The sequence below is a fragment of the Hylobates moloch genome, unplaced genomic scaffold (assembly GCF_009828535.3).
Source record: "Hylobates moloch isolate HMO894 unplaced genomic scaffold, HMol_V3 SCAFFOLD_3, whole genome shotgun sequence".
Taxonomy (NCBI): domain Eukaryota; kingdom Metazoa; phylum Chordata; class Mammalia; order Primates; family Hylobatidae; genus Hylobates; species Hylobates moloch.
In genome coordinates, this window is record NW_026652278.1 from 30,402,576 (window position 1) to 30,430,014 (window position 27,439).

General features: G+C 39.6%; 1 protein-coding gene and 1 pseudogene across 8 annotated transcripts in view; one reads left to right on the top strand and one right to left on the bottom strand.

Moving 5' to 3' along the window:
• Positions 1–27,439, top strand: part of NT5C2 (5'-nucleotidase, cytosolic II) — a 99,503-nt gene that overhangs the window by 13,929 nt on the left and 58,135 nt on the right. For 7 of the 8 annotated variants that reach the window (XM_032178742.2, XM_032178789.2, XM_032178760.2 and 4 more), the window contains one exon: positions 3,264–3,383. In XM_032178742.2, the coding sequence (XP_032034633.1) occupies positions 3,283–3,383 (101 nt within the window). In that variant the 5' untranslated portion in view covers positions 3,264–3,282. Of the gene's footprint in view, positions 1–3,263; positions 3,384–25,223; positions 25,755–27,439 lie in introns of those variants that run through there. The other variant, XM_032178796.2, reaches the window with a different exon arrangement.
• LOC116484130 (MARCKS-related protein-like) lies at positions 1,948–2,693 on the bottom strand (annotated as a pseudogene).

Consider the following 27,439-nt stretch of genomic DNA (forward strand, 5'->3'; position numbering starts at 1 on the left):
TCTATGATCCATCTTAAATTTTGTGTATGATGAGAGGTGTGGATTAAGTTCATTTTTCCACAAAAGGAGAGCCAGTTGTTCCTGCACAGTGGATTATTATTCAGTCATGAGAAGGAATGAAATGTGATATGTGATACTACATGGATGAGCTTTGAAAATGCTATGCCAGCTGAAAGAAGGCAGACACAAAAGGTCACATTTTGTATGATTCCATTTAATGAAATATCCAGGATAGTTAAATCCAGAGACAGATTCCAGATTGGTTGTTGCCGGGGGCTGGGTAGAGTGCACAGTGGGAAGAAACTGCTTAATGGATAAGGGGTTTTACTTTAGAGTCATGGAAGTATTTTGACACTAGAAGGAGTTGGTGGTTGCACTAAATGCCACCAACTTGTTCGCTTTAAAGTGGTCAATTTTATGCGAATTTCACCTGAATAAATTATTTTTTAAAAAGCCACAGAGGTGATTTATATAAAAAAGACTTAGCCTGGACAATATAATGAGACCCTGTCTGTACACAAATTAAAAAAAATAATAGTTAGCTGGGTTTTGTGGTGAGTTCCTGTATTTCTAGCTGTTCTGGAGTTTGAGGTGGAAGGATCACTTGAGTCCAGGAGTTCAGGGTTACAGTGAGCTATGATCATGTCACTGCACTCCAGCCTGGGCAACAGTGAGACCCTGTCTCAGAGGAAGGGAGAGAGGAAGGGAGGTATATATTGACTTCATGTCATAAACGATATTAGCATTTTCAAGATGGGAAACAGGCTACAGATGTTTTCACAAATAATGCTATTTTTATAAAATATTAATCTACTTCTTAATTCTAAGAGGATATTTTTCATCCTTATTTGAAACTACTTACTGATAAAAACTTCAAAAACAGAAGTGAAACCTAAGAATAGCCTAATGTAAAAGTAGTTAAAGACACTTAAGCTGCCCACCTCATTTTAGATGTTTATCCTAATTAGATGAAATATTTTAGTTTATTCCTTCTTTTTGTTCATAGTCTTTATTGCCAGCTGAAACTAAGTTATTACAGAAAAATGTAAAAGCATTAAATAAATAGAAATCAAATATTTGCTTGTATTTGTGCCACCATTGACTGAGCTTAGTATGTTATCAAAATGTATTTATTTATCTTTTAAAGGGATGACATTTTTTCCTTTTCAAATGTTACAGTAAAACCAGGTGGAAGAGAATAGTTTTAGCAGCTTAAAAAAAAAAAGTACAAATCTGAGGTTTGGCTGTTAAAAGTTTTGTAACAATGGGAGAAGAAAAGACAAGTTGTTTCACATTACAGACCTACCCCCAACCCCAAAGCCAAATACTTTCTTACCAAGTCAAAAAAAGAGACACATTTGATGTACAAGCTGGAGGTTTCCACATGAGTAAGATATTTATGAAAACCTAGATGGAGGCCGGCGGGTGGCTCACACCTGTAATCCCAGCACTTTGGGAGGTTGAGGTGAGCAGATTCTTGAACCCAGGAGTTCGAGACCAGCCTAGGCAACATTTTTTTGTAGAGACCCCCTCGCCCCCGTCTCTGCCTGTGGTCCCAGCTACTAGGGAAGCTGAGGTGGGAAGATGGCTTGAGCCTGGGATGCAGTGAGCAGAGATCACGCCACTGCGACCCTGTTTCAAAAACAAACCAAAAACCTAGATGAAGCAGTGTCCTTTTCAGCCCAAGTGCCACCAGACACAGCACAAGAGACTAAAACTCAATGGCGGGAGGCTGGGTATGCAATGTTTGGGAGTATAAGCACCACACTTCTGGTTCAGGGATTTGGGGAGTAGTTTTGTTTTCCAAACAAAACCTACTTGGAAAAGAATCGAGGAAAAAAACCAACAATTGCCTTCTGCAGGGGTGGGGACAGGGAAGGAGGTAGGGCCAAGGCCAGGAGCATTTTACATCACTGACCTAACTTGGGGAGCTATCAGGGCCTGTCTTCAGCTGGCCTTAAGAGGAAAACCAGATGGCTGATGGGAGAATCCACAGGAGGGAGATGGGAAAAGGGAATGTGGCTGGCAGGAGGCAATAGCCCCTTCCTTTCTGGGCACAGGAAGGCAGTCAGGGCACCAGGTCCAGGCAATGACCTCACAAGGACAGCACAGTTTTTGCAGCTTAGAGATCACCCACCTGCCCCCACCTAGCTCCTCATTCTGCTCAGCACTACCTGGTATAGGGCCACTCTCTGCCCCAAGGGAGTGGATGGCTCTGTAGCCTGGGGCTTCTTCTGAGGCAGCATTACCCTCTGCCCCCTTGGCTTGGGGCTCCTGGCTCTCAGGGGTAGCAGCAGCCTTCCTTTCCTGGGCAGTGCCCTTGTTGCTACAGGCACCTTGCTCCTGCATTTCCTCTGGCTGAGAGGCAGAAGAACTGCCCCCGTCCTCCTTCCAATTTTTGTGGAAGAGCAGGCTGCTGAATTTGAAAGACTTCTTGAGAGAACTTGTTAGGGGAGACTGCCCCCTTGGCCTCAGCACCCTGGATAGAGGATGCTGGCTCAATGGCATCGCCAGTGGCCCCGGCTGCCTCATGTGTTCTGTTCACGGAGGCAACACTCCTTCACCCTTGGGAGATAAGTCTTCATTGCTTTTCACGTGGCCATTGTCTTGTCCGTTGGCCTTTGCAGGGGAAGCGCCTGCCACAACCCTGGTGGTCACGTCTTCCGAGGAGCCTTGGAGCTCTGCCTGCCCATGATGGGGGTCTGCTGGGAGGTAGCCAGTATCCAACCCAGGCTCACACCTTGGGGTAGTACAGCAGGGTTGGCTGGGCAGGCAGAGGGGTGGGGCTGGCATCTTATGGGGATGGGGAAATGAGCTGTACCCCTACTCCAACCTGCTAGCTATGCCTGCTACTGTTCTGCTCCACACCAGAATCTGTTGATTAGAATTTAAAATTTGCCTACTACACACGTTTTAAAAACATACATCAACTTAAAATTATATATCTTCACAAACTGCTGTGCTGTGGTTTTAGTGCCTTTTCTAGAATCTAGGATTAGAGTTAGTAATTACTGGCAGCCATGCTTAATTATTTGGAAGTATATGTTATCTTTCTGGATTGAAATTACCATATGAAATTATTTTTCTAACTTTAGATTGTTGAGAAGTGTCAGTATAATTTTCAGCATATTTACTGTATTCAGTGTGTTTTAATAGGTAATTAGACAGTTTGCAAGCTGGAGTTTTTCTCATTTTTAAAAAAATCAGATGTCAGTATACAGATGCCAATATTAAGTTACTAAATTAATGATTTTCTTTTCTAGAATACAAAATACAGTTAAAATGTCAACCTCCTGGAGTGATCGGTTACAGAATGCAGCAGATATGCCTGCTAACATGGATAAGCATGCCCTGAAAAAGTATCGTCGAGAAGCCTATCATCGGTAAGTATTTTGTCTATTTAATCCTCAAAACCCCTCTATGAAATGGGCACTTCATTTTACAGATGATGAAATTAATGTACAGAGAGGTTAAGTAACCCAGATCATATGTCTAGTTCGTGGTACAAATCTAGTTCTAAGTCGAGACTTTTAACTACTAGTACACCATACTGTGTATCTACTAGTAAAAGTCTTTAAGAAAAATCTCTTTGGTTGCTAGAAAATTGCACCTAAGTTAATAAGAATTTTTTTTTCTTTCTTTTTTTGAGGGGGTGCTGGGTGGACAGAGTCTTGCTCTGTTGCCCAGGCTGGAGTACAATGGCGCAATCTTGGCTAACTGTAACCTTCGCCTCCCAGGCTCAAGCAATTCTCTTGCCTCAGCCTCCTAAGTAGCTGAGATTACAGGTGTGGGCTACTGCACCCAGCTAATTTTTGTATTTTTTTGTTTTCTTTTTTGAGACAGAGTCTCACTCTGTTGCCTAGGCTGGAGTGCAGTGGTGCAGTTCAGCTCACTGCAACCTCTGTGTCCTGGCTTCAAGCAGTTCTCATGCCTCAACTTCCCCAATAGCTGGGGTTACAGGCATGGCCACCATGCCAGACTAATTTTTGTAGTTTTGATAGAGACAGGGTTTTGCCATGTTGGCCAGGGTGATCTCGAACTCCTGGCCTCAAGTGATCTCCCCACCTCAGCCTCCCAAAGTGCTGCGATTATAGGCTTGAGCCACCACACCCCGCCAAGAATGAATTTTTTTTTTTTTTTTGAGACAGAGTCTGGCTCTGTCGCCTAGGCTGGAATGCAGTGGCACAATCTCAGCTCACTGCAACCTCCACCTCCTGGGTTCAAGCGGTTCTCCTGCCTCAGCCTCCCAAGTAGCTGGGATTACAGGCATGTGTCACCATGGCTGGCTAATTTTTGTATTTTTAGTAGAGACAGGGTTTCACCATGTTAGCCAGGCTGGTCTTGAACTCCTGACCTCAGGTGATCCACCTGCCTCGGCATCCTGGAGTGCTAGGATTACAGGCGTGAGCCACCGCACCCAGCCCAGGAATGAAATTCTTGTATTTTTTATTTATTTACTTATTTATATTTTTAGTAGAGACATGGTTTCACCATCTTGGCCAGGCTGGTTTTGAACTCCAGACCTCGTGATCCACCTGCCTCGGCCTCCCAAAGTGCTGAGATTACAGGTGTGAGCCACTGTGCCTGGCCAAGAATGAAATTCTTTTTTTTTTTTTTTTTGAGACGGAGTCTCACTCCCTCGCCCAGGCTGGAGTGCAATAGCGCGATCTCACTGCAGGCTCCGTCGCCTGGGTTCACACCGTTCTCCTGTCTCAGCCTCCCAAGTAGCTGGGACTACAGGCACCCGCCACCACACCCAGCTAATTTTTTGTATTTTTAGTAGAGATGGCGTTTCACTGTGTTAGCCAGGATGGTCTTGATCTCCTCTTCTTGTGATCCGCCTACCTTGGCCTCCCAAAGTGCTGGGATTACAGGCGTGAGCCACCGCGCCTGGCCAAGAATGAAATTATTAATTGATATTTACCACAAACTGACTATAATTTTTAAACAATTTAAAAATTGTGTCTGCTGGCTACTGTGTGTTAGATTGAATGTGGGTAACTCTGGGTATTAGCAAAGTTTCCTTGTTTTGATTTTAGACTGTAATATTTTCTCTAAATCACTTTTTCTTTAAAAGTGTAGGCCAGGCATGGTGGCTTGCATCTGTAATCCCAGCACTTTGGGAGACCAAAGCAGGAGGATTGCTTGAACCCAGGAGTTTGAGAACAGCCTGGGCAATATGATGAGACCCCAACTCTACAGATTTTTTTTTTTTTTTTTGAGACAGCGTCTCATTCCGTTGCCAAGGCTGAAGTCCAGTGGCTTGATCTCGGCTCACTGTAATCTCCACCTCCTGGGTTCAAGCAATTCTCCTGCCTCAGCTGTCTGAGTAGCTGGGACTACAGGCATGGGCCACTGCACCCGACTAATTTTTGTATTTTTTTGTTTTTGTTTTTGAGACAGAGTTCATTCTGTCGCCCAGGCTGGAATGCAGTGATGCAATCTCAGCTCACTGCAACCTCTGCCTCCTGGGTTCAAGCAATTCTCATGCCTCAGCCTCCCTGGTAGCTGGGATTACAGGCGTGGCCACCATGCCCAGCTAATTTTTGTAATTTTAGTAGAGATGGAGTTTCGCCATGTTGGCCAGGCTGGTCTTGAACTCCTGGCCTCAAGTGATCCACCCGCCTCAGCCTCCCAAACTGCTGGGATTGCAGGTATGAACTACCGTGAGTGGTCCCCAGATATTTTTAAATAATTTTTTTTAAAAGTTAAAATTGTATTTAAATTTTTGTTTTTTCTTTTTTGAGACAGAGTCTTTGCTCTTGTCGCTCAGTACAGTGGCGCGATCTCAGCTCACTGCAACCTCTGCCTCCCAGGTTCAAGCGATTCTTCTGCCTCATCCTCCCGAGTAGCTGGGATTACAGGCGCACACCACCACACCCGGCTAATTTTTTAATTTTTAGTAGAGATAGGGTTTCACCGTGTTTGCCAGGCTGGTCACAAACTCCTGATATCAGGTAATCTACTCACCTTGGCCTCCCAAAGTGCTGGGATTACAGACGTGAGTCACTGCTCCCGGCCTTAACCTGTATTTTTTTAAAATTTATTTTATTAGAGATGGGGTCTTGCTGTGTTGCTCAGGTTGGTCTCAAATGCCTGGGCTCAAGCATTCCTCCAGCCTTGGTCTCCCAAAGTGCTGGGATTACAGGCATGAGCCACTGAGCCCAGCCTAAATTGTATTTTCTTTTTATTTACCTCTTTTTATAGATTCAATTAAATGTTTGCTTCTACCTAAATCTTAAGTAGTTAAGGTCCTTGGGAGTAGATAATGTATTTAGTAATTATTTATTTTTAAGAAGAAATTAGAAATTTACACCTAAAGTGAATTTCTGGGGTAGAAAGATCTGGGCCCTACTAGAACCATCTTTGCCTCCCACACCAGGAAAGCCAGGAGTAAGTACAGGTGCTGGTATATTGGCAGGGCTAAAAAGTTGCATGGGGACTACAGGAAGTCTAAAATGACTCTTAATCACTTAGCTGTTTCTGGGCTACAGGAGAAAGGAAATGAATATTACTTTGAAATCTTACTGGAAAAATGGCTAAACTGGTTTATATAGGTAAGTTTTTGTAAGCAGACAAAAAAATTTCTAAGTGCAGTCTTCTCTGTATAGGAAAGCTAAGTCAGAATTAGGTAACATTTTGTTGTTTCAATAAATACTAATATTTTGAAAAACATAGTTACTTGTTATTGAGTATATCAGAAGTTAATTATATCAATAGTTGGTTTTTTAAGTAGGCTGGTGATATTTGCCTCATGGTAGGTCGCTGTGGCATTTCTAGGTGTTAGGATGCTGTTACTCCTTAAACCCTGAAAAAGTGAAAACATTAAAGATTCCTGTCAAATGGGTACTAATGATTCTCTTCTGTGTGTGAGATATGTTGCTAGATATGGCATGTTAAAGTATAAAACAACATTTATGTGTGTCTATGTAATAAAACATAACATACATTTGGAAAAGATTATGTTATATGGAGTTCTATACTTTTTTTCAATTATTTGCTTGGTCTTTACACTGTAAAGTATTAATTAACATTAGATTAGGATGTAACTTTTTTTTTTTTTTTTTTTTTGGAGAGGGAGTCTCGCTCTGTCGCCCAGGCTGGAGTGCAGTGGCACAATCTCGGCTCACTGCAAGCTCTGCCTCCCGGGTTCACGCCATTCTCCTGCCTCAGCCTCTCCGAGTAGCTGGGACTACAGGCGCCCGCCACCACGCCCGGCTAATTTTTTTTGTATTTTTAGTAGAGACGGGGTTTCACCGTGGTCTCGATCTCCTGACCTTGTGATCCACCCGCCTCGGCCTCCCAAAGTGCTGGGATTACAAGCGTGAGCCACCGCGCCCGGCCTAGGATGTAACATTTTTAGCAGTGGAAATGAGGACTAGTAAACATCATTTAATAAACATCCTAATTGTATTTAATATATATCATAGACTGGGCATGGTGGTTCACGCCTGTAATCCACACACTTTGGGAGGCTGAGCCACGTGGAGTCCTTGAGCTCAGGAGTTTGAGACCAGCCTGGGCAAAATGGCAAAACCCTGTCTCTACAAAAAAAACATAAAAATTAGCCAGGTGTGGTGGCTTACACCTGTGGACTCAGCTACCTGGGAGGCTGAGGTGGGAGGATCGCCTGAGCCTGAGAGGTGGACGCTGTAGTGAGCTGAGATCATGCCACCAGCCTGGGTGACAGAACGAGAGCATGTTTAAAAAAAAAAAAAAAATGTGTGCATGTGTGTGCTCGTGTGTGTGTATCATAGCCTGAATGAGTATACTCCTAACTCATTTGGAATGGTATTTCCTGGAATATTTTAGATGGATTCTGTACCCTATATTCTTTCATATAGTAAGGTGTATGTACTGGAAACAATAGAAAAAACATTTTCAAAGGCTTGATGTTTTAGATCATTGAAAAATAATTTTTATCTATGTTATTTAAAGAGGCAGGGTCTCATTCTGTTGCCTAGGCTGCAGTGCAGTAGTGTGATCATAGTTCATGGTAACCTCAAACTCCTGTGCTTAAGCAATCCACCTGCCACAGCCTCCCCAGTAGCTAGGACTACAGGTGTGTACCACAGTGCTCAGTAATTTTTATTTTTTTAATTAATTTTTTTTGAGACAGAGTCTCGCTCCATAGCCCAGGCTGGGGTGCAGTGGCGTGATCTTGGCTCACTGCAACCTCTGCCTCCTGGGTCTGGTTCAAGCAACTTTCCTGCTTCAGCCTCTGGAGTAGCTGTGATTACAGGCATGCGCCACCATGCCCAAGTAATTTTTGTATTTTTAGTAGAGACTGGGTTTCACCATATTGGCTAGGCTGGTCTTGAACTCCTGACCTTGTGATCCACCTGCCTCGGCCTCCCAAAGTGCTGGGATTACAGGCGTGAGCCACCATTCCTGGCCATGCTTGGTAATTTAAAAAAATTTTTTCTAGAGATGTGGTTTCACTGTGTTGCCCAAGCTGGTTTTGAACTCCTGGCTGCAAGCAGTCCTCCTGCCTCGGCCTCCAAAAGTGCTGGAATGACAGATGTGAGCCATCACTCCTAGCCTGAAAAAAAATTTAAATGTAGAAAATTTGGGTTCTTGGTTCTTGCAAGTATTTGCTTTAAAATTATTACTATTATTTTTGAGACAGGGTCTTGCTCTGTCACCCAGGCTGGAGTGCAGTGGCTTGATCATGGCTCACTATAGCCTTAACCTCCTGGGGTCAAGTGATTCTCCTGTCTCAGCCTCCTGAATAGCTGGGACTACAGGCGTGTACCACCACACCTGGCTAATCTTTGTATTTTTTTTGTAGAGACAAAGTCTTGGTATGTTGCCCAGGTTGATCTCGAACTCTTGTTCTCAAGTGATCCTCCTGCCTTGTCCTTCCAAAGTGCTGGGATTACAAGTGTGAGCCACCATGCCCAGTGTTTAAAATAAAGTGTGTGTGTGCTTTTAGAACAATAAAAACATTATGTGTGTGTATGTGTATATGTCTTTTTAAACATTGACAAAAATTGTATGTATTTATGGTGTACAATTTGATATGGAATGGCTAAATCAAGCCAATTAACATGCATAACCTCTTACATTTATCATTTTTTTTGTGATGAGAACATTTAAAATCTAATCCCTTTTCAATTTTGAGGTATACAGTAGATTATTATCTGTACTCATCATGATGTAGTCATCAGACTTGTATCTCCTAACAGTATTTGCTTTTGTTAATTAAAAATTTTAAATAGAAACCATTTAGAAGAAATTTATTTTAGTTTTCTAGTTAAGTAAATTTATAGAATATTCTGTTTCCAGGTCTTTTCATTAAAGACATTTATTTGGATTGGTAATTTATCATTGGTTAAGTTAGGCTATGCTGATCATTATCAAAAGGATACATTGTATGTGATGCTTTACAATTTCCCTTTAGAAGAAGCTAAATATTCTTAGTTAAGTAAATAAGTATCTAACTTCCAGCTTTTTTCTTACTTAATATCAGTTTTCTGAATTTCAATATAGAGATGCCAGTCATATGTCATTATTAAGAAACTGGCCTTCAAAATGTATGACTGTTGCTCCTCCTTCATTTCCTTATGGTTGTTTAGTTTTCTGGGCTGAGGATAGTCATCAGGCCAAACCTTTCAGTGGAATGTGTTTTGCTATATGGTTAGAAGACAAGCTGAGCTGCTCAGATGTCAGTGACCTGAAAGAGGCAGCTTCGAAAATTACCTCTTAAATAGTTTTTGTTTAATACTAGAATCTTTTAGTGATCACTATAGATCAGAATTTGTATTTACCAATCCAAGAATGGAACAATTAGGTTTTTCATCTGCTCTCTACATTGACTGTGCCCAGGATACCGAAGTCAGGTATTTAGTTTTATGTTTGTAAAGTTCTGATGATTCCAATACAACAGAATTTCTGTAGGACAATGAATTGGCGTTTTTCTTTATGAACACGGCTTATTAATTTAGCAGTGGTTTTATCATACTGAACTGAAATTTGGCAAGTTATTAGGCTTGTGAATTTTTTGTTAACCAGTCTTTTGCCTCATTTTAGAAGATACTGCAATGATTTTCTCTTTAAAATTCTTTAAAGACTTTTGTATATTTATCTTAAATTATATATCTGAATTTTTTTTTTTTTTTTTTTAGTTGCAGTTTAGGCTTCTAGAGCCATATCAGTCTTTATATAAATCTGTTGAATAATAGTTTCTTCTAAAATCAAAGTAAATTTCTTATACGTGTTTAAGGAGTGAAAAGGAATTTGTGTATATGTAATTTTGTAGTACTTATGGCTTTGATCTAGAAATGTTTATGATGGACCAGGCACGGTGGCTTATGCCTGTGATCCTAGCACTTTGGGAGACCCAGGCGGGCGGATCGCTCATTGAGCACAGGAGTTCAAGACCAGCCTGGGCAACATGGCAAACCCCGTCTCTACCAAAAATACAAAAATTAGCTGGGCATGGTGGTGTGCACCTGTAGTCCTGGTTACTCGGGAGTCTAAGGCGGGAGGATTGCTTGTGCCTGGGAGGTCAAAGCTGCAGTGAGCAATAATTGCACCACTGCACTTCAGCCTAGGCGACAGTGAGACTGTGTCTCAAAAACAAAAACAAAAAAGGGAAATCTTTATGATTTTTTTTTTTTTAAACCTCATACTAAAAGCAGTTATCAGGTTGTACGTAGATAGAGACTGCCAGGTTGATCAATTTTAATTTCTTTCTCTTTTAATCACTTATGGATATCATATGAATGTCATTCAGCTTTTTAATTTTGTCATTAAGCTGAGTAGTAAACTGTCATTTTAGTATTGGTTCAGATATTCAGTGGATAATTGTTAAAATTTCAGTAGCCACTTTGTAAATTGAAAATCATGCAGAAAATATAGGTCCTCTGGAATGCTGAAGAGCCATGTTTCTTAAATAATATGCATATGGGGCTGGGCATGGTGGCTCATGTCTGTAATCCCAGCAATTTGGGAGGCCGAGGTGAGCGGCTCGCCTGAGGTCAGGAGTTTGAGACTAGCCTGGCCAACATGGTGAAACCTCATCTCTACTTAAAGAATACAAAAATTAGCCGGGTGTGGTGGCGGGTGCCTGTAATCCTAGCTACTCGGGAGGCTGAGGCAGGAGAATCGCTTGAATCCAGGAGGCAGAGGATGCAGTGAGCTGAGATTGCACCACTGCACTCCAGCCTGGGTGACAGAGGGAGACTCTGTCTCAAAAAAAAAAAAAAAAAAAAAGAAAAGAAAAATAATATATATATGGGATATATCTTGTCAGAATAAGAAGAGTAAGGCAGAACATCAAAACTGTGGCTGGGTGTGGTAGCTTATACCTATAATACTAGCACTTTGAGAGACCGAGATGGGAAGATGGCTTGAGGCCAGGAATTTGAGACCAGCCTGGGGAACATAATGAGACCCTGTCTCTACAAAAAGTAAAAAGATTAGTTGAGTATGGTGCTGTTCACTGGTCATCCTAGCTACTTGGGAGGCTGGGGCAGGAGGATCACTTGAGCTCAGGAGTTTGAGGTTGCAGTGAGTTTTGATTGCGCCACTGCACTCCAGCCTGGTGACACAGGAAAATCCCCTGTCTCTAGAAAAGAAAAAAAAAAAAAAAAGAAAAAAATACAAAACTCTGGGTTTTTTTTTGTTGTTATTTTTTTTTATTATTCTAATGCTTTTATTCATGTTTCATGTTCCTAAGGAATGACAGGTAAGAATTTAGGGACTGGTAAGAATTTTTTCAGCTTATTATTTTCCTCCCAAAATTCTATATATGGAATTCTATTCAGCAGTAAAAAGTGAACTGTTGATACATGCAACAGCTTTGATATATCTCAAGAGAATTATGCTGAGTTAGTAAAGCCAATCTGAAAAGGTTACACTCTGTATGGTTCCATTTCTGTAACATTCTTGAAATTACAAAATTATTGAGATTGATAAATTAATGGTTGCTAGGGGTAGAGATTGGGGTGGGTGGAGGGAGAAGGTGGGTGTACCTGTAAAAGGGTAGCACAAGGAATACCTTATGAGGGAACTCTTGTGTCTCAACTCTAGTGGTAAATATATTAATCTACACATATACAGAGTGCATGTAAAACTGATGAAGTCTGAATAAAGTTGTGAATTGTGTCAATGTCAATTTCTTTGTTGTAATATTTTTCTATATGGCACAAGATTTCCCTATTGGGGGACACTGGGTGAAGGGTTCATGAAATCTCTGTATCATTTCTTACTCAACTGCACGTGAATCTACAATTACTCCAAATTAAAAAGTTTAACTTAAAAAATTCTCTTGGGTAGGCCAGGCACGGTGGCTCACGCCTGTAATCCCAGCACTTTGGGAGGCCAAGCCAGGCAAATCACCTGAGGTTGGGAGTTCGAGACCAGCCTGACTAACATGGAGAAACCCTGTTTGCTAAAGATACAAATTAACCAGGCGTGGTAGTGCATGCCTGTAATCCCAGCTACTCGGGAGGCTGAGGCAGAAGAATCGCTTGAACCTGGGAGGCGGAGATTGCGGTGAGCCGAGATTGTGCCATTGCACTACAGCCTGGGCAGTAAGAGTGAAACTCCGTCTCAAAAAAAAAAAAAAAATTCTCTTGGGAGGCTGAGGTGGGGAGATCACTTGAGGCCAAGAGTTTGAGATTCTGGCTACAGAGTAAGACCCTGTTTCTAGGAAAAAAAAAAAAAAAAAAAGTCACAGGTGGTAGTGCATGCCTATAATCCCAGACACTAGGGAGGCTGAGGCAGGAGGATTTCTGTTTTTCTTTTTTTTTTTGAGATGGAGTTTTGCTCTTGTTGCCCCAGCTGGAGTGCAATGGCACGATGTTGGCTCACTGCAACTTCTGCCTCCTGGGTTCAAGCGATTCTCCTGCCTCAGCTTCCCGAGTAGCTGGGATTACAGGGATACGCCAGCATGCCAGGCTAATTTTGTATTTTTAGTAGAAATGGGGTTTCACCATGTTGGTCAGGCTGGCCTTGAACTCCTGACCTCAGGTGATCCACCCGCCTTGGCCTCCCAAAATACTGGGATTACAGGCGTGAGCCATTGCACCTGGCTGAGGCAGGTGGATTTCTGGAGCCCAGGAGTTTGAGGTTACAGTGAGCTGTGATCATGCTGTCACACTCTAGCTTGGGAAACAGAGCGAGACCCTGTCTCTTAAGAAACAAAAACAAAATAAAAATTCTCACAGTGACACCTTTTCTTCCGTCACATGAATTCCTTATCTGTTCTAGATACAAGATGCTCTTTAAAATGTGCAGTGGTACCACTATGGAGTACAGATTCTCTAAATGTTACTGTTCAAAAGAATGTATTGAATCCTAAAGCACTCTCCCTTTACTACCATTCCCTCTATACTTCTTCCAAAAACAACATATCTAACAGTAAAATTAAGAAGAAAAGTGGTGGTATTGGTGGCATGGAAGAGAAAGAATAAAAGCAGATCTGAGATTTATTGAAATAGTATAAGAAGAAACTTATGTTGAGGAAGTATTATTTATATTTACATTTAGATGGTGTATTTCACCTTAAAGGGTATGGCTTCTGTATTAATTGTAATGTCTGAGAGAGAGATTATTCATGTTTTTGTATCAGTAATTTGTTCTTTTTAATTACTGTGTCATTCTATTGTATCAATATACCACAATTTATTTCATCATTTATTTTCTGTTCGTGGACATTTAGGTTTTTTTTAATACTAAAAACATTGTTTTTGGCTGGGCACGGTGGTGCACGCCTGTAATCCCAGTCCTTTGGGAGGCCGAAGCAGGTGGATCACAAGGTCAGGAGATTGAGACCATCCTAGCCAACATGGTGAAACCCCGTCTCTACTAAATATACAAAAATTAGCTGAGCGTGGTGACACATGCCTGTAATCCCAGCTACTCAGGAGGCTGAGGCAGGAGAATCACCCAGGAGGCGGAAGTTGCAGTGATCCTAGATTGAGCCACTGCACTCCAGCCTGGCAACAGAACGAGACTCTGTCTCAAAAAAAAAAAAAAAAAAAAAAAAGCATTGTTTTTCAGAGACACGATTTCACTCTGTTGCCCAGGATGGAGTGCAGTGGCACAATTATAGCTTAGTGCAGCCTTGACCTCCTCCTGGGCTCTAGTGATCCTCCCAACTCAGCCTTCCAAGCAGCTAGAACTACAGGAGCACACCACCACACCTAGCTATTTTTTTATTTTTTATTTTTCGTAGAGATAGGGTCTCACTTTGATGCCCAGGCTGGTCTCAAACCCCGGGCTTCAAACAGTTCTCCTGCCTTGGACTCCCAAAATGCTGGGATTTTAGGCGTGAGTCACCATGCCTCGCTGCCTCCCAGGTTCAAGCGATTCTTGTGCCTCAGGCTTCTGAGTAGCTGGTATTACAGGTGTGTGCCACCAGTTGTTTTTTTTTTTTTTTTTTTTTTTTTTTTTTTTTTTGTTGTTTTTTTTTTTTTTTTTTTTTTTTTTGTATTTTTAGTAGAGACAGGGTTTCGCTATGTTGGCCAGGCTGGTCTTGAACTCCTGACCTCACGTGATCCACCCGCCTCAGCCTCCCAAAGTGCTGGGATTACAGGCGTGAGCCACCATGCCTGGCCCACATTTGAGTTTTTTTTTTTTTTTAAGTTTTTAGTTATTGCGTATAAAGCTGTTATAGACTGAAAAAAATTTGATAAAGGACTTATATCTGGAGTATACAAAGAACTTTTAAAATTTAACAATATGAAAATAACCAAATTATGAAATGGTTAAAAGGCTGAACATCACTACAGAAGATACATACAGATGACATCACATATTTAACTTCTTTAGCCATTAGGAAGATAAAAATTAAAGCAAGTGTATATATGCCTGTTACAATAGCTAAAATAAAAAATATTGACAATATCAAGTGTTGCCAAGGATGTGGAGCCACTGGAACTTCTCATACATTATTTGTGAACGGGGAGGATGCAGCTCCTCTGGAAAAACAGTTTGGCAGTTTCTTATCAAGTTAGAGACCTTATCATTAATGACCCAGAAATCCCACTCCTAGATATTTATCCTAGAGAAATGAAAACTTAGGTTCACACAATGGATAATGTTTATAGTATCTCTGCTTATAATTGCTCAAAACTGAAGGCAGCCCAAATGTTCTTCAGCAGGTACATACATAAACAGTATGAGATATATTTATAGAATAGATTATAACTCAGGTAAAATAATGAACTAGTGATACATAGAGCAACTGGGATCACTCTCAAAGGCATAATGCTGAGTCAAATAAGCCAGTCTTAAATGACATCTGGCATGATTTTATTTATATGATAGTCTCAAAAAGACAAAACTGTAGTGATGGAGAACACATTAGTGGGTTCTAAGAGTTATTAGAGAAGGAAAATGTGACTACAGAAGGATAGTAGGGGAGAGTTTTTTGGGGTGATGGAACTTTTAAATTTCAGACTGTGGTAACTATTATGTGAGTTAGGATTCATAGAAATGTATACATAAACAGTGTATTTTAAATAAAAAACGTATTGTATTTTAGTAATAATAAAATAATAGTAACTTTTAGTTGAAAAAATAAGAATAATGCTGTTATAAACGTTCTTGAACAAATCTTTTTGTGGATATATACATTCAATTCTCTTGGTTTCTACCCAGGAATGGAATTGCTGGGCCATAGGTTAAGCATACGTTTAATTTTCGTAGATACCGCAAAATAGTTTTCCCTAGCAGTTTATAGTTCCACTTACAATGTATGAGAGCAGTATCACCAACACTTTAATATTAATCTTTTGAATTGTACGTTTAATGTAAAAGTTATTCTAGTGTATACATAGTGGCATCTCCTTTTGGTTTTAAGTTGTGTTTTTCTGATGAATAAATAGGTTGAACACCTTCATATTGTAAGTAGCCGTTTGCAGAAGATCCTCTTCTGTGACCTGCCTTTTCAAGTTGTTTGCCAATTGTGTTGTCTTTTTTTTCCATATTGATTTGTGGAAGGTGTGTGTGTGTATTCTCTTAAAAACTAACAGCTTCAGTGGGGCACGGTGGCTCATGCCTATAATCCCAGGACTTTGGGAGGCCGAGGTGGGTGGATCATGAGGTCAAGAGATGGAGACCATCCTGGCCAACATGGTGAAACCCCGTCTCTACTAAAAATACAAAAATTTGATGGGTGTGGTGGCACACGCCTGTAGTCCCAGCTACTTGGGAGGCTGAGGCAGGAGAGTCACTTGAACCCATGAGATGGAGGTTGCAGTGAGCCAAGATTGCACCACTGCACTCCAGCCTGGCAACAGAGCGAGACTCTGTCTCAGGAAACAAACAAACAACTTAATTGAATTATAATTTACATAATATAAAATAGAAGTGTATTATTCAGTGGCTTTTAGTATATTGACAAAGTGATACAACCATTTTTCATTATCCCAAAAGAAACCTCATACTCATTAGTAGTACACTCCACATTTCCTTCTCTCTCCAGCCCGTGTCAGCCACTAATTTACTTTCTGTCTCTATGGAATTGCCTATTCTGGATATTTCATATAAATGAAATCATACAGTTAATTTACTTTCTGTTTCTATGGAATTGCCTATTCTGGATATTTCATATAAATGAAATCATACAGTTGATGGCCTTCTGTGTCTGACTTCTTTCACTTAGCATAGTATTTTCTTTTTTTATTATTTTTTTTAAGAGTTGGAGTCTTACTCTGTCATCCAGGCTGGAGTACAGTGGCGCAATCATAGCTCACAGAAGCCTCACACTCCTGGGCTCAAATGATACTCCTGCCTCAGTTTCCTGAGTAGCTGGGACTGTAGCACTACAGGCACAAGCCACTGTGCCCTGCATCACTTAGCACAGTGTTTTCAAGGTTCATCTGTATTGTAGCCTATCTCAGTACTTCATTATTTTTTATTGCCAAATAATATTCTATTGGTCAGGCACAGTGGCTAATGCCTGTAATCCCAGCACTTCCTGGTAGGTGAGGCGGGCAAATTGCATCATAATACCAGGAGTTTGAGACTAGCCTGGGCAACATAGCAAAACCCCATCTCTACAAAAAATACATAAATTAGCCAGGCATGGTGGTGCATGCCTGTAGTCCCAGCTATTCAAGAGGCTGAGGTGGGAGGATCACTTGAGCCTGGGAAGTCAAAGTGTCAGTGAGCTTTGATTGTGCCAGTGCACTCCAGCCTGGATGACAAAGTGAGAACTTGTCTAAAGAAAAAAAAAATATTGTATGGATATACCATATTTTGTTTTTCCATTCATCTGTTGCTTAACATTTGGGTTGCTTCCACTTTGCCAAACCATTTTCCAGTGCAGATGCATCATTTTACATTCCCTCTAGAAGTGTATGAATGTTCCAGTTTCTCCAAATCCTCATCACACTTACTGCCTTTTTTTTTGAGACGGAGTCTCGCTGTCACCAGGCTGGAGTGCAGTGGCACGATCTCAGGTCACTGCAACCTCCGCCTCCCGGGTTGAAGTGATTCTCCTGCCTCAGCCTTCCGAGTAGCTGGGACTACGGGCATGCACCACGCACAGCTAATTTTTGTATTTTTGGTAGAGATGGGGTTTCACCACGTTGGTCAGGATGGTCTCGATCTCTTGACCTCGTGATCTGCCCGCCTCGGCCTCCCAAAATGCTGGGATTACAGGTGTAAGCCACTGTGCCTGGCCCTGCCTTTTTAATTATAGCTATGTGAGTGTGTGTGAAATAGTATCTCATTGTGGTCTTTACTTGCCCTTATGACCAATAATGGTAAGCGTGTTTTCATGTTCTTACTGGCCATTTGTGTATCTTTTGTGAAGTGTCTGTTTAGGTGTTTTGCCTATTATTATTAAATGAGTTGTTTATATTGTGGAGTTGTAAAAGTTCTTTATATATTCTGGATTCTAGACCTTTATCAGATACATGATTTTCCAATATTGTCTCCCATTCTGTGGGCTGACTTTCATTAGTAACTTTTTTGGTAGTGTCCTTTGAAACATGTTATTTTAATACTGGTGAAGTCCAATTTATGTATGTTTTCTTTTTTTGAGTGTTCTATTCATGACATGTTTAAGAAACCATTGCTTATTCCAAAGTCACAGTGATTTACTCCTGTGTTCTCTTCTGATTTATAGCTTTTGGTCTTACATTTAGGTTTTTGATCCATTTTAATTTACTTTTTGTGTTATTATACAAGATAGGGGTCCAGATTCATTTTTTTGCATGTGACTATCCAGTTGTCCTAGCACCATTTTTTGAAAAGACTATTCTTTTCACATCAAATGGTCTTGGCACCCATGTCAAGTATCATTTGAATGTAGATGTATGAATTTATTTTTGGACCCTGAATTATATTTGTTTGATCTGTTTGTCCTTATGCCAGTAGCACACAGTCTTGATTACCGCAGCTTTGTAGTAAGTTTTGAAAAACAGCAACCTACTCTTCTTTTTTCAAGATTGTTTTGGCTATTCTGGTGCCCTTCTATATCCATATGAATCTTAGGATCAGCTTGTCAATTTATATAAAAAAGCCAGCTGGGATTTTGTTATGGATTACGTTGACTCTCTGTCTATATAACTTTGAGAAGTATTGCTGTCCTAATAGTATTAAGTCTTTTGATCCATGAGTATGGGATGTCTTTCCATTTATTTAGATTTTCTTTAATTCTTTCAATAGTATTTTGTAGTCTTCATTGTATAGGTCTTGCACTTCTGTTGTTAAATTAATTCCTAAGTATTTTCTTTTCTTTTCTTCCTTCCTTCCTTCCTTCCTTCCTTCCTTCCTTCCTTCCTTCCTTTCTCTCTTTCTTTTAAAGAGACAGGGTCTTGCTCTGTCACCCAAGGTGTAGTACAGTGACATGATCATAGCTCACTGTAACCCTGAACTCCTGGCTTCACGTGATTCTCTCACCTCAGCTTCTCAAGTAGCTAGGACTATAGATGTACCACCATGCTTAGCTAATTAAATTTTTTTTTTTTTGATGGAGAAGGGAGTCTTCCTATGTTGTCCAAGCTGTTGTCTTTCATTATTTCTGATGCTATAGTAAATAGAATTGTTTTCTTAATTTTGTTTCTGGATTGTTCATTGCTAGTTTATGGAAACGCAACTGGTTTTTTATATATTAATTTTGTATCCTGCCACTTTGCTGAACTTGTTTATTAGCTCTAATAGTGTGTGTGTGTGTGTGTGTGTGTGTGTGTGTGTGTGCGCGCATGTTTTGGAGATGAGGTCTCACTCTGTTACCTAGGCTGGATGCAGTGGCTATTCACGGGCCTGATCATAGTGCACTGTAGCCTCTAACTCCTGGCCTCAAGTGATCCCCCTGCCTCAGCCTCCTGAATAGCTGGAACTACAAGCATCTGCTACTGCACCTGGCAGTGTTGGAAGTTTTTTGATTACTGACTTAATCTCCTTACTACTTATAGATCTCTTTAGATTTTCTATTTCTTTTTGAGTCAATATTGGTAATTGTGTGTTTCCAGGTATTGTAGTCTTTAGTGTACAAGTCTTGTACTACTTTTGTCTGTTTTATCTTGGTTACCTAATATGTTGGCATATAGTTATTTATAGTATTATATCTGTTTTTATTTCTGTGAGGTCAGTAGTAATGTCTCTGCTTTTATTTTTTTTTATTTTTTTTTATTTTTTTTGAGATAAGAGTCTTGCTCTGTCACCCAGGCTAGAGCGCAGTGGTGCAATCTCGGCCTACTGCAACCTCCGCCTCCTGGGTTAAAGCTATTTTCCTGCCTCTGCTTCCCAAAGTAGCTGGGATGACAAGTGCCCGCCACCATGCTTGGCTAATTTTTGTATTTTTAGTAGAGGCAGGGTTTCACCATGTTGGCCAGGCTGGTCTCGAACTCCTGACCTCAAGTGATCGCCTGCCTTGGCCTTCCAAAGGGCTGGGATTGTAAGTGTGAGCCACCGTGCCTGGCCTCTGCTTTTATTCTTGATTTTAGTAATTTGAGTCTTCTTTTTTTGGGTCAGTCTAGCTAAATGTCAATTTTGTTGATGTTTTTAAAGAACCAACTTTTGGTTTCATTGATTTTTCTCTAGTGCTTTAGATTTTGTATATATATATTTAAATCTCTGCTCTAATCTGTAATATATTATTTCCATCCTTCTGTTTGATTTGGGTTTAATTCATTTTTATTTTTCTGTAATTTCTTAATGTGGAAGGCTAGGCTATTGAGATGTTTCTTCTTTTTAAATATGTGCATTTACAGCTGTAAATTTTCTTCTGAGCACTGCTTTTGCTGTATCCCAATGGTTTTGTTATGTCCTTTTTTTCATTAAATTGTGTTTTCTAGCTTTCTTTGTGATTTCTGTTATTTAGGAGTGTGTTGTTTAATTTCTACATATTTGTGAATGTCCCAAGTTTTCTTTTTTTTTTTTTGAGATGGAGTCTCACTCTGTTGTCATGCTGGAGTGCAGTGGCACGATCTTGGCTCACTGCATCCTCCACCTCCTGGGTTCAAGCGATTCTCCTGCCTCAGCCTCCTGAGTAGCTGGGACTACAGGTGCGTGCCACCATGCCCAGCGAATTACTGTATTTTTAGTAGAGGCGGGGTTTCCCAATGTTGGCCAGGATGGTCTCAATTTCTTGACCTCGTAATCTGCCCGCCTTGGCCTCCCAGAGTGCTGGGATTACAGGTGTGAGCCACCGCACCTGGCCCCAAATTTTCTTTTGTCATTGACTTGTACTGTCATTCCATTGTGGTTGTAGAACATATTTTACATGATTTTAGTCGTTTTAAATTTACTGTGTCTTGGTTTATGGGCTACTCTGTGGTCTATCTTGAATAATCTATATGCTTTTGACAAGAATGTGTATTCTGCTGATGTTGAGTGGCATGTTCTAAAGATGTCTTTACCTTAATTTGTGTAGCATTTTTCACTGGGTATGCATTTTTATATGTATTGTAGAAATCATGAGTTCACACCATTACATCTAATTCTAGTCCATCCTAGGAAAGTTCCTTCTTGTTCACTCCCATTCCATGTTTGTATATCTCTTGTTCCACAGTGAAAGCCCTGGCTCCTGACATCATCAACATATTTAGTTTGCTTAATCTAAAATTGCTTCAGTTGATTAACTCATACCATAACAAACAAACCTAAAAAGAGTTCAGGATTTGTTTGCCATTCTTCCACTTTCTTACCTTACCCTGCCAAAGTCTAAAGGCTTAGACTGCATGTTTTTTAGTTCTTGGGTTAGTTCGTCCTTGCTTTTTTTCTCTACATCGTGATTAGGGTATTTGTATACAGTATAATTAGGTTCATGTGTTTGCTTTCAGTTAAGTGTTTTTTTCTTTTTCATTCTATTTAATTTTTAAATAATTTAACATAATATAACATTTCATAATACATCCTATATTATAGCATTATTATATATAATATATATGAGTAATATACATTTAAAAGTCAAAATTATGCAAAAGGCATATCAGAAATGTTACTCCCACCCATATGTCTCCCAAAGTTGGTAGGTAATAAACTTTGGATTTCTTTATTTTTCCTGCTTGGGATTCATTGGACCTCTTGATTTTGTGCTTGTATTTAATCAGTTCTGTAAAATTTTCAGTGGTTGTATTTTCATATATTGTTCCTGCCCTATTTCTCCTTTCCTTCTGAACCCTAATAAGCATATGGTAGATTGGGACGGTGTCCTTTCTTCTCTTATCCTTTTGTATTTTCCATCCTTTTTTTTGTCTCTGTGTCACATTCTGGAAAGTTTTTCCTGACCTATCTTCCAGTTCACTAATTCTCTTTTCAGTTGGGTCTGATCTGTTGTGAAATCTATGAATCACATTTAAAAATTTTGATTTACATAATTTTTTTTTTCTTTCAGCATTTCATTTTGGAATATTTTTTCAAATCTGCTATGTCACTTTTTGCAGTTTCTAGTTATATATTAAACATTTAAATCTTAGTGAACTTTGTTCTAAGAGTTGTAAGACCTGACTTATATTCCTGGCTCTATTTCCAGCCACCTCCGTTTGAAAGCTTTTTTTTTGAGATGGAGTCTCACCCTGTTGCCCAGGCTGGAGTGCAGTGGCGTGATCTTGGCACACTGCAACCTCTGCCTCCTGGGTTCAAGCAATTCTCCTGCCTCAGCCTCCTGAGTTGCTGGGATTACAGGCACGTGCCACCACGTCTAGTTAAGTTTTTGTATTGTTAGTAGAGATGGGATTTCACTGTGCTAACCAGGATGGTCTCCATCTCCTGACCTCGTGATCTGCCTGCCTTGGTCTCCCAAAGTGCTGGGATTACAGGCGTGAGCCACTGTGCCTGGCCCTTGAAAGCTTTTTTTTTTTTTTTTTTTTTGAGATGGAGTTTCGCTCTTGTTGCTCAGGCTGGAGTGCAATGGCGCGATCTCAGCTCACCGCAACCTCCACCTCCTGGGTTCAAGTGATTCTCGAGCCTCAGCCTCCCGAGTAGCTGGGATTACAGGCATGCGCCACCACACCCGGCTAATTTCGTATTTTTAGTAGAGATGGGGTTTCGCCATGTTGGCTGGGCTGGTCTTAAAACTCCTGACCTCAGGTGATGTGCCCACCTCGGCCTCCCAAAATGCTGGGATTACAGGCATGAGCCACCGCACGTGGCCCCTTGAAAGCTTTTTGAAAGAGACTTTAACTGTTACTACATCCATTAGGAAGCATTTCTAAATATTACCACCATAGATCCAAGAAGTGAGGAATAATATAGTCACCATACTCAAATTTTAGTGTCTTATTTAAGCACACATGCATGCTTTAAAATGAATCTAATTATTTCTAGTCTCTGGCCTTTTCATTCCTGATAGTATTGCCATAGTCCAGGCCCTTGTTATCACTGTCCTAGATTACAGCAGTATCCCCCTGTAGGTCTCCCCACCTTCAGCCTTGTCCTCCTCAAAAAAAATTTTTTTTCAAGAGATGGAGTCTCACTCTGTTGCTCAGGCTGGAGTGTAATGGCATGATCATAACTCACTGCAGTCACCTTGACCTCAAGTAATTCTCACACCTCAGCCTCCCAAGTACCTGGGACTACAGGTGCATGCCACCATACCTGGCTAATTTTTAAATTTTTTTTTGTAGAGACAGGATCTTGTATGTTGCCCATGCTGGTCTAAAACTCTTGGCCTCAAGCAGTCCTCCCAGTTCAGCTTCCTGAGTCGCTGGGATTACAGGTGTGAGCCATGGCACCTGGCCAAATTCATTTTTTAAATAATGTTATAATCCTGCTTAGATCCTTTAGTGGTATCACATCGAGCATGCAACAGGATAAATTCTAACCCCATTAAGACTCTCTTAAGACTGATCTTTTTCTGCCCACTTTTGTGTTGAGCAGTTCTCTTCCTCAGATTCTGTGTTCTGTCAACTCAACTGTATCTAGCTTTGCTTTTTCTCTGAGACTGGGTCTTGCTGTGTCACCTAGGCTGGAGTGCAGTGGTGTGATCATGGCTCACTGCAGTCTTGACCTCCCGGGCTCATAGCTTTGTTTTTATTCACACATCATGATGTTTATGTCATTTTGCTTTTTGTTCATGGTTCCTCTTCTGTTGGAGACCTCTTCTTTTCCTCTTAGCCTGCTGCTAATACTTTTAGCGTGATGATTAAGAGCTTGGGCCTAGGGTTGGCATTTTGGATTGTTCCATTTCTTTAGAATCACAGCATTTAACTTTTGTAAAATTTAATTTTGTCATCTTTTAAACTGGAATAACTTTACCTCATAGAGTTATTGCAAAGATTAGATGAGGTAATAAATAAAGAGCTTAGCACAGTGTCAGTTTAAAAAAAACAGTATCTCATCCTATCTTTCGATAAGACTCAGCCAGGAGGATCTATGTGTCCCTCTCTGTTGTGCGTATCTGTAATACTACTATTAACACACTACTTCATAACTGCTTTTGAATGGACCTTCTCACTAGCTTCTTAAAATCAAGGACTGCCAAGTTTATCTTTGTATTACTGATATCTAGCACACAGACATTCAGTAAATGTTTGTTTAATGTATGCATGGAGTTTGAAAGAGCCAATCATCTTTAGACAATGCCTTCCTTACCTTTTGCACAGGAAGCTCCTGTAAGTGTGTACCCTCAGTTCAAGTGAGAATTTTTGTTTTCCTTTCTCTTTGCCAATAGCAAAGTCTTAAAATAGTAATTACATTTATTTCCACTGCACTGAGCTGTGATACCACAAGCTGAAAATCTAGGGAATCCATGGGAAGTTGGCACCCTTAAGGATTAGATCATTTTTCCATATTCAATTTGTATTCTTGTAGTTATGGAATTTGCTTTGAGGATAGTCAATGGAAATCCTTCATATTTGTGTAAAACTTGAGATTTAGATTTTTTAAAAAAGTGTTTCCCAAGAGATATATTAATGAGGCAATGCCTGATAATCCAGTTGCTTTTCCTCTTCCCCTACCCTCAGTAGTAGTTCTTGGAGTGCTTACATATGACAGACAACATCCCTACCAGATGTTATCTTCCCTTTTATAGATTAAAACGCTCAGGCTTAGGTTAAGTAACTTATTCAAAGTTCCAAAGCCAGAAAGTGGAGGAGCTGAAATTTAAGCCTTAGTTCTTCTAGTGCCCATTCTCTTTCCATTACACCATACTGCTTTTCTAAATAAACTAAAAATAATTTTATTTTGTTTTTTCTTTTTTATTTTTTCTAACTTAAAGTCTTTTATCCCTAAATTTTATTTTGAATTTATAGTATTTAGTAGTGCTTTTAATTACTTAGTAACTATTTAAACATTTTAATAACAAAAAGAAACCTTTATGGTAAGATACTTAGATAATATTTAAAGGGATAAAGCTTTTAAAAATTTTAAGCCTTAATTCAAGTAGTAGTTCTTTAAGGTATATGTATTTTATTTTTAATTTGAATCACCACGAGGGGGATTTATTTGCCATCTCAACATTCTTAGACTTTAGCAGACTTAACTTATTTCTTCCCCTGTTGCATAATCCCTATGCATTATATTGGTCAGGAGGCAGGAACGTTACAGATTTTTTTTTTCAAAGCTCAATTTGCTCTGACATTTGGAATTAACCTTTAGAATGTTCTGGATTTATCCCCCATATGCCAAAGATCTGTAAATATCTTTTCACATGAGCTGAAATTTTCAGGCGATTAAGTGAAATATTTGTGAACGCAGATGTTTTGTTTAAAAGCAGTTAATGAAATCAGAAAAAAAATACCTCACTGTTGAAATACTTTAGGTTCCTCCTGTAATATGATCGGCACATACTTCCTTCTCTTGTAATTCACATTGTTCATTTTCTGAGGGAGGAAATAACTAACTAATAATTAAAACATAAAATTATTTATCCTGTGTTTTTTGCTCCCAGAGTAAACTAAAAATGATTTTGACCGACCAGGGCTGCTTGATTCTGTGAAACTCACATTGTTTGCGTACTGTTGGAGGGCCTCATTAGGGGGTAAATTTGCTTTTTCTGTGTTTGCCAGTAACGATTCCTGTCTCTTACGGGAACTTGCCATTTGGATTGTCTCCTTCTTTAACTGGCCAGCCTTAAACAGTTCAGGCCATTAGTTATTTTTCCTAGTCTTGAAATTTTTTGAAAAATTATTCTTAAGTTTTCAAGTATTTAAAGCTGAGGATATTGGTCACTGAGATATTGCCTAGTTAGGGTTCGGCATTGTGCCCAAATTTGTTGGGCCTCTCAGGGCCTGAGTTCTCTGTGCTTTAACAAATGAGCTACAGTTCTCAAGAGATCAGTGAAGCTTGTTTGTTGATCCTGTATTCTCATCCAGAGGAAGTAGATCTTTGAGAATGTCTAAGGAAGGGTAAGTGATTTTATTATTCTTTCTCTTTCATTTTTCTCAGTGAAGAGGTATGACTGCGTGAATTAAAAGATTAATAAGCAGTGCTACCAGTCCGAGAGTGGAGGTAGAGGCAGAGATTGAAAGAAATTCAGCCCAAATCTTACAGTGTTTCATGTGTAATCTACTGTGAAGTTGCTATTGTTGTTTTGAAAGATAGCATTGAGTAAGGGCAATCTTAACAGGAATTTTGTAAGATATAAGTACTTTGATTACTCTATGGTAAATTCATTTTGTTTTTCTGCAGAATGTATTAAGATTGGAAGCAAACGGTGGTTTACCGAAGAATTGAGGGAAGCTTAAAAATTCAATGGCGTTTTAAAATAAGTTGTACCTTTAGAAAATGGTGTGATTTTGTTTCTGGGGTGATTTTGTTTCTGGGGTGCGTAGGCAAGAAATAATTTAGAGTAGAATTCCCTATTCTAATTTGCTTTGCAATATAAGATAGTTCTGTGTTTCTTTTTATTATTTTCTCTTATGCTTCAGAGTCTGAATTATTACTGATTCTCTTTTTGTGACCACTATAATAAGTGATAAGTTAATAACTGCATACTGTTGGTTATTTCATTTCTAGCCTTCAGGCATAACTAGACCTGGTTAATTTTAGAGAGATGTTTCTTTTAATAAAATAGGACATAAGTCTCTCAAAAAATTCTTTAAAAATACAGTAAAAGTTTAGTTTTTATTTTTCTGGAATCTATTAATTATCTTTCTAGTAATTTTGTTCTGTAAGAAAATTTGAAGTGGTTCCAGAGCCTCACATTTACAACTTATTCTAATCATGTATTGATTATGAACAAAATAAAATTGGCCCACTTTACTGCTATTTTTAAACTTCATTATTGAATAACAAGAACAACCAGGGGTATAAGTAATTCTGTATTATTTTTAGACCTTTTATGACATCACTAGAAATTTGAGGTTTCTTTTAAATGTGAAAATTACGAAAGGACTGCCGTTTTAGATTGGTATATTTTCTTAAAGGACTGCCTTTTTAGGTTGGTATATTTTCTTTCCTTCTACCACTGGCTATAGATAGGTAGTTGTTAAACCATTTTTATGATAAGGACTATCACAGGTGCTAGTATGTTTGTCAATCTTGTACACAAGGTTGTTTATAAAGCTATTATAGTTTGTAGATTTAAGATGAATTGTATTTCTAGATGCAGTTAAAGTTCTTGGAAGTAGTTAGTACTAATTTTTACCCTATGGTAAAGTGTATGTTAGACTTGGTTAGTTAGAGAAAGTTGGAGGGACCTATATTACCCCTCTAGGACACTGTAAGGGCAGATTTTTTTTTAGGTTTATCTCTAGGAGCCTCTGGGGCAATGCCTGTACTGTCCGAATGGATAACAAGTGCATTTGAAGTATGTGGAATATATGAATCAATTAAGTTTTATTCTCTATGCTATCTTTAGAAATAAATGGATACATTTTGTGCTTGGGGATGAGAAAAATTCTTACATTCACCGTTTTCATAAGTGCGATACTGACATTTAGTACCGTGTTATCATTTGATAGGTATGAAATATTTCCCTAATAGTAATAGGAAAAGATTGTTAATAGAGTTAAATCACCCAAAATCATACTTGAGCTTTATGTAAACCTATGGTAATTAAGACAGTGTGATATTAGTGTTAAGATAGGCA